The 7,832-nt window shown below is 46.0% G+C and overlaps 1 protein-coding gene across 1 annotated transcript; it reads left to right on the forward strand.

The window, feature by feature from the left end:
• Nucleotides 1-2,436: 2,436 nt before the first annotated feature.
• LOC106821124 (6-phosphogluconolactonase-like) lies at nucleotides 2,437-5,046 on the forward strand. Its single transcript, XM_014825804.1, has 5 exons — nucleotides 2,437-2,557; nucleotides 3,121-3,321; nucleotides 3,800-3,942; nucleotides 4,204-4,344; nucleotides 4,640-5,046. The coding sequence occupies exons 1-5, from the start codon at nucleotides 2,437-2,439 to the stop codon at nucleotides 4,766-4,768; spliced, it is 735 nt and encodes a 244-aa protein (XP_014681290.1). The 3' UTR covers nucleotides 4,769-5,046.
• Nucleotides 5,047-7,832: the final 2,786 nt, after the last annotated feature.

The following is a 7,832-nucleotide window of genomic DNA, read 5'->3' on the forward strand; positions in this document are numbered from 1 at the left end:
TTCAACCATTCTACTCCATCTTTGTTTCTATTTCAAGAACAGTGTTCACTTGTTATAAAAACATACTGTCTGTGTTTGTAACCGAGCTGTGTCACGCGAAATCACACAAAGCCTGACGAAATTCTTGCGTTCTCTCCCGTTGCGCAGTTTATGTAAATGGCTGTCGGAATCAGGAAACACCCACAGGCGCTCTTCGTGACCTCATTTTTGTGCTGCAACGCTCCAACGTTTTTGCAATGCTCCACTGGTGGCTTTGACAGGGCTCGTACGGGAGTTGGAAAGCAGCGTGGTAGTTTCCCAAAATGCAGTGCGCCTATAGCCCTGTACTTGCAGCCATTTACATAAACTGCGCAACGGGAGAGAACGCGAGAATTTCGTCAGGCTTTGTGTGATTTCGCGTGACACAGCTCGGTTACGAACACAGACAGTATGTTTTTATAACAAGTCAACACTGTTCTTGAAATAGAAACAAAAATGGAGTAGAATGGTTGAATATACATGTGTGTATGTATGTGTTTTTATATACATTGTCATTGATATGTGTTGTATTCGTGTGAAATCAAGCAAGCGTCGAGCAAATTTTGGCAGCACGCTTTCCTACCTGCTATATATTTATGTGTCAGTGTGCAGCGGCAGCAATTAAAGGCTCACAATGCGCATCCAAACGCTAATTTCTCCAGTACTAGACTAGCAAATACTTCGTGTCATGCATAATCATACTACCTTATGGCAAAATAAACTCTAGTTCCTCCCATTTCACTGCGCGTTGTCTTATAAAAGGTATTTTGAAAATACCTCCAATGTTGTTGAAATTCTCCGATGTTGGTGACAGTTTCCCCAATCCCCAAGCAACCGTGCAGCGGTGCTGCGGTACAGCGGTACGGGCGCAGCAAAGATAAAAACATGTGACGTCACGTCACCACTTCGAGGCTATTTTGTTTGGCAAACATTCGGCGTTTGCGCCAGAATGCCAGTTTTCTCACCTCTTTCTTGTGGGTTTTAAGCAAACGCGCAGTGAAATGGGAGCAACTAGAGTTTATTTTGTCATAAGGTAGTGTGATTATGCATGACACGAAGTATTTGCTAGTCTAGTACTGGAGAAATTAGCGTTTGGATGCGCATTGTGAGCCTTTAATCAATTTATTGCCAATGTGCATGCAATCTGCATCAGTGCATGCAATGGAGCCATGGAGCAATGGAGCACGTGTTTATTGTAGATCATTAGATGAGCATTTGGACGGCATTTACAGGAAATTGTCGGCAATAATAGGTGAAAGAAGGTATAGAAACATTAAGACTTTGGTAGTAAATAGATTTCGTATTTATTTAGCATTATATTTTATTGAAAAGCTCCAAGTGCCTGTGTCTGTGACTGTGTAGTAAATGACTCGATCATCGATGTCGGACTGAACTGTAGTCCGAGCCGACGCAGACCCCCGTAATGGGGTCTGCGGCCGTGTTTATCTCAATCACGAAAAGCCACCTCCAGTTTGGAGGTGGCACTTATAAGTAATATATGCGCCCGATATGTATACAATCCTATTGCGTGAAACTTGCTTTAATCTGAACTTGAATCATTTATCTACGTGCATGCACGCTATGATGTCCTGGTAGCGGCCACAACATAAGAATATATCAAGTTGTTAACCTAATGTAATGGTAAATATAAACAGATCCAAAGAAAATGTTCGGTCTTCATTCACATTTGTCAACCAATGAAAATCACTTCCGGTTACTTCGGCTTTCCCGATGTTCAACAGGAAACATGGTAGGTAGTCCGCGCCATCTATTATTATTTCGAATTATTATTTCCGAGTGAACCCGAGGCTACCGGGAGTGAATTTCATTGGTCGATCGAAAAATCTGTCCAATATGGCCAAAAATATCGAAGTTACTCTGACTAGGATGAATTATTGCATGAAAACAAAGTTCTGAAATGGAGATAAAGTTTTCGGAAAGCGATATTGACAAACAGAAGGTCTGTACTTGATATTTTGGGTTGGATATACCCCCGTCACGCCCTCACTGGGGCTACTCGATTCACCTATCCAATGTCCACACAAAAATTGCAACAATTTTTACAAGGGTGACTGCAGACGATAAACCCGCACCCTCAGATTAGCAAAGCGGAGTTATAACGTCTGCATTTGCGGACTAACTGAACTGATGGAGGATGCGACTTGTGAATCCAAAGTCGATTATTATCGAGATCAAGTAAAACAAGGTATTGATTCTTACCCCCACGCCAAATAGTTGGTTTTCACATTCTTTGGCCACGAAAATTCTCCAAAGATCACTTGACCGTCTCTTTCAACTGGTTCTTTTTTGTTGACATTGTACTGCCGTAACAAACTGAGAGGATCAGCCATGATTACCGTTCTCAGATGCTCATGTGTTTTACTATTCTCACGAGTACTCGTGAGCCAAATTGGAGAAATGGCGTCTATAAATGTTTTCAAAACAGAGCTGCAAGTTGCAAAAGAAATCTGCAGCTTTGTTGAAATGAAAGCGAATGAAGCATTGGCGAGAGGAACTGATTTTACAGTGGGCTTTTCTGGTATTCTAATTTATATCACATTAAACTGACACGCATTGGAATAATTTGTTAACTTAATTAACTTTGTCAATGAAAAGACTAAAACTAAAATTAAAACAGTAAAAGTTAACATTGTCATGATGAGTTCTCAACTAAGTTAGTATTAAAGTAATTGTATTACTACTATTAGTATTATTACTAGTTACTATGTAACTATGGTCTTTGTTTCAATAAAGCAATTAAAGTTTAAGATGATGATGTGCAATAAAATGTGTGTTATTTCAGCATTTGTTGTTTTCTCCTGAAGCCTTCAAGTTCAAGTTCCACCTTCCACAGTCTGTGTGGAACGTTCACACAATTGTGTGATATCAAATTATCAGTGCCGCGCGGCAGCTATTCCTCAGTGGTTGAGCTTGAGAAAAAGCTGCAGACGTGTAGTAGGGCATTAACTGCTGAGCATGTCTTGAATTGGAATGACCAGTATTGGGCACGTTGGGGTGGATGCTCTAAGGTATTCTAAGATAGTCGTCGGCAACTTTGTAGGGGTAACTTGCAGAGCAACTCTTCTTTTGCTATCTATATAGGTGGGAGTTTGCAAAAGTACTTGTGTGAGCATCTCCCTCGCATCTCGACTGATTGGTCGAAATGGAGAATATTTTTCTGCGACGAGAGGCTGGTGTCGTTCGAAGACAACGACAGCACGTACAAGTATTACAGGGACAATCTGATTGGGAAAGCACCAATCCATACAGAGAACATCTTTCCAATCAATCCTAATCTATCAGGTATTGATCAGAAAACTTAGAAATGATGAGTTTAACAGTCATCCTAGTACTTCATTAGCTTAATTATATATAGGACCGTAAGCATTTATTAATGTCTGGGTAAATTAAGTAAAGAAGGTAAACCTGCCCACTGAAAGTATGCAGTAAACCTACAGTAACAGTCACTGATATAAATTTCACAAGTGAATAGATTGGTGTGGCCAGACATCACCAAACTACCATCTACCTTGATATCAAATTATAATTCAGAACGTATCACAAAGTTGGCATCGAGCAAAATGGCATTGAGTAGCACCTTGATATGTAATTCGGACAGTATCACAAATTTAGCACACTTAGATGAAACGGCATCAAGTAGCTGTACTGGTGTCCAATCTGTGTGACCATGTCAATGAGGCATATAAGTAAGATGCATATCTTGTGTCCCACTTAAATGTTTAATCTGTCTATATTAGGTGAACACCGTTTTCTTTTCCAGTGGAAGAATGTGCGAAGGACTACACGGCTTGTTTGCGTAAGGTCTTTCCTGGTGACGATCTTCCCCGGTTTGATCTGCTTCTACTGGGGATTGGTCCAGATGGACATACTTGCTCCCTATTCCCTTCACATCCTCTGTTAGAGGTGAGTACTCATAGATGAAATAGCGAAGTCACACCCATGAATTGATTTACTCTTGGGAATAAAGTACAGTCTCTCAAACCATCTGCGATTTCATACATGTGCCTGTAAATTTTTTTGGCATATCACAGTCTATAGGGCATGCAAAGATTACCTCCAAAATATACACGCACCTTACACATGTCCACCAGTTGAAAGTGATTGATCGAGACACATTGCATTTTGAATTTTCGAGTTTATTCTACAGAATTTGTTTATTACCAGGAGAAAGATGTCCTCATAGCACCGATCAGCGACTCCCCCAAACCCCCGCCGTGTCGTGTTACCATGACCTACCCTCTCATCAACAATGCTCGCTGCTGTGCATTTGTCAGCTGTGGAGCGGGCAAAGCTGCTATCCTCAAGGTATTTAACCCTGATCGCTCCTTTCGTCGCTAAAATGGCTTCACAGACCTTTTACATTCGTTTGTCGGTGACCTGACTTGCTAAGAAATAGCTTTAGCAGTTTCCAATTGCCAAGTGATGATAACGCACCTCGTCAGATGAAATCGAAGCAGTAAATAAGAATTAGCCACGTAGACGCATTTCACACTACTGCACTACATCGGAAAACGTGTTTCCCAGGATTATACTAGTTTTGGAGCCAAGTTTTTGCATTGAGTCACGTACTGACAGCAGCACACTCTCTCTCACCTTGCAGACGATTCTAGCAGAGCAGCACGAGCCATTGCTTCCCGCTGCTCGAGTGAATCCGACCGACGGAAAAGTCTTCTGGTTCCTGGACGACGCTGCCGCTTCGATGCTGAAAAACTCGGAGCTGTTCGACTAGCTATAGCCTCTCGCGTCGGCCGGACGTCGAGGAGCGTCGGGGCATGTCGTGGCTCGTACTTAATTGTCTCGCGAGAGAGAGGGCAAACTCACGGTGATGGCGCGTAGTCTTTCTTCGTTTTATACGTGCAGTGCCTATAATTTTGACTCGGACGTTTGAACCTAGTGATAGATGAATGGTGTTAGGGCTTTGTGTGTAGTAGGCATCCTCCCCCCCTTTTTAGCTCATCTGACATAGTCAGATGCAGCTTGTAGAATCGCATGATCGTCCGTCCGTCCGTCCCGTGCCCCGTCCTCCGGCGCCGGGTGTGCGTTGCCCGCGGGGCACAGTGGTGGGCCGAAGAGAGTGGCTAAAGCGCTCGGACGTGAGTCCTGTGATGTCGAAGGGTGCGGGGTGGGGTGGGTGACGTGGGGGTGAAGCGTGTCGGGAAAACGAGTGTGGATGGTCGAAGCTGGGGGTCAAAGGTCAAACGGTCTGAGTGGTGTAGGGGGGTGGGGTGGATGAAACAGGGGGGGAACATCGTGGCGGCGGCCTGGTCCTTAACTTAAGGTATAGGGAGGAAGGGCAGAATTGCGCACAAATCTAAACGGCTCGGACCGGTAGGCTCGTGATAGTCAGGGTCGGGTGTATAGCATCATGGTAGGAAACAGCCGCCTGTGCCGAAATTGGAGTGCACAGGGTCAAAGGTCAATTAGGGCAGGGGGGCAGATTTTGACCAGTTTTCTGGAGGAGCAGGCGTGGTGAGCGCGGAGGGGACGATTGGAATACTTTTCTGTTTCAGCGGTGACCTAACATGTTTAATGGCTTGTATTGAAAAAGGGGACCAGTGAAGATGTGCTTTCCACTGGGACGTGCGAAGAGGGAGGAGAGGTCGGATGAAGGCGCGGGGTGACACCTCAAGAGGGAGGATTAAACATGGATTTGTTAACTGTTACGTGGTAGAAAGATATTTGACTGCTGGGTTTGGCTAGGGATGTGGGAGAATCTATGCATGCCTGGATGTATGAGGCTACAATGTCACATGTGAAATTTCAAAAGCTGTAAATTGGCTTGAAGAAGGTTTAATGCTCCTTAAATCGTATGAATTTCTGAGTGGGCATTGCTGTGAGCTAGTCAGTTGTGTGAATTATCCAGCTTTGGCCAGTGGGCCAACTGCCAGTGCAGTGTGGTGGTGATCAGTATGGTGTAGTTTTTGGGCGCTGCGTTAATTAGGGTACAAGGTGCAGCTCTCTATTTCAGGCCTGTAGGGGCTTGTGTAGGGGAAATGGACGAGTGGCTTACCTATTGCGGTCTTGCAAATAGTGTTACTGATAGCTACGTTAACGATGGTAAGCGCCAGCTACCAGACAGTACGCGGCGGCATCTCGTGGCAAATTTGCAATAACGATACCAACGAACATTTTTCGAGAAGCTCCTGATAGCCATCCCAGTGTTTGAAATAAGGGCTATCGCGGCTTGTTTCGTATTAACATATACTATAGTATAAACATTATGTGAATTATAATAAAAAGCGTTACCCGGTGGCCTTGCTAGCTTCACGAAATGGTCTTGCTAGGGTTAGAAGACCATGCAGACAATCAGTCTGATAGAGCAATCAAAGACTCTGTATACCGGACAATCAGTTCGTAAGCAGCTCTCCGGGCAGGCGCGTACCCGTGCCTGCGAGAAACGAGAGAAATTGGAGAGAGAGGGAGAGAGAAGAGACGCGAGGGAAGAGAGTGATGAGAGAGGAGAGCGGGCGACGAGAGAGGTGAAGAGAGAGAGAGAGAGAGAGAGCGAGAAGGAGAGGAGAGAGAGAGTGGCGGCGGAGAGAGAGGAAGAGGAGAGAGAGCGACGGGGTGGGAAGAGAGTGAGAGAGGGAGAGCGGCCGTGCACCGGGCGAGAGAGACGAAGAGATGGAGAGAGAAGGAGAGAGAGGAGAGAGAGAGACGAGAGAGAGAGAGAGAGAGAGAGAGGAGAGACGAGAGAGAGGGGAAGAGGAGGAGAGAGTGATAGAGAGAGGCTGAGAGAGTAGAGAAGAAGAAGATGAGAAAGAGAGAGAGCGCGCGGAACGAGTGAGAGAGAAAGACGAGAGAGAGAGGAGAGAGAGAGAGAGAAGAGAAGAAGAGAGAGAGAGAAAGAGAGAGAGAGAGAGAGAGGGGAGAGAGAGAGAGATCAGAAAGAGAAAGGAGAGAGAGCAGAGAGAGCGAGAGAGAGAGAGAGAGCGGGCGATGAGGAGAGAGAGCGAGGAGAGAAGAGAGAAAGAGAGATGAAGAGAGAGAGAGAGGGAAGAGAGAGAGAGTGATATGAGAGAGGGGGAGCCGAGAGAGGGAGGGAGAGGAAGAGAGAGAGAAAAGATGCAGAGAGGCGGGTGCGGCTGAGGGGGGAGACACAAAAAAGAGTGAGAGAGAACAGAGAGAGAGAGAAGAGGAGAAGAGAGAGAGGAGGGAGAGAGAGATGGAGAGAGCAGAGAGAGGAGAGAGACGATGAGGAGGAGGGGAGAGAGAAAGGAGAGAGAACCAAGACAAGGACAAAGCAAAGAGAGGAGAGACAACGAGGGAGCGATGAATGAGTGAGGGCGGCGGAGTGAGAGGGGAGAGAGAGAGCGTGGAAGGAAGAGAAGCGAGCAAGAGAGAGAGAGAGAGAGAGAGAGAAGAAGAGAGAGAGAGCAGTAGAGAGAGAGAGAAGAGAGAGAGAGAGAGAGAGAGAGAGAGAGAGAGAGAGAGAGAGGAGAGAGAGAGAGAGAGATGGAGATGAGAGAGAGAGAGAGATAGAGAGAGAGAGGAAGATGAGGAGGAAGAGAGACGAGAGAGAGCAGGAGAGAGAGAGGAGTTGTGGGATCGAGCGCGAGGGACGAGGAGAGAGCGACCCGCCAGTGTGTCGCGAGCGAGAGAGAGCAGGGAGAGGCAGAGAGCCGCGGAAGGGAAGAGATATGAGCAATAGCGAGGTAGAGCGAGAAGAGAAAGAATGAGAGCAATGAGGGAGGAGCCAGGGGCGAGCACACGTGCGGCGAACGTGGCGATGGGGGAGGGTGCTCGGTTGATTCCTTGCCGGGCCTGAGTTTAGCATCAGCCAGAGCCTGCGC

The sequence above is a fragment of the Priapulus caudatus genome, unplaced genomic scaffold (assembly GCF_000485595.1).
Source record: "Priapulus caudatus unplaced genomic scaffold, Priapulus_caudatus-5.0.1 Scaffold59, whole genome shotgun sequence".
NCBI classification, from domain to species: Eukaryota; Metazoa; Priapulida; class Priapulimorpha; order Priapulimorphida; family Priapulidae; genus Priapulus; species Priapulus caudatus.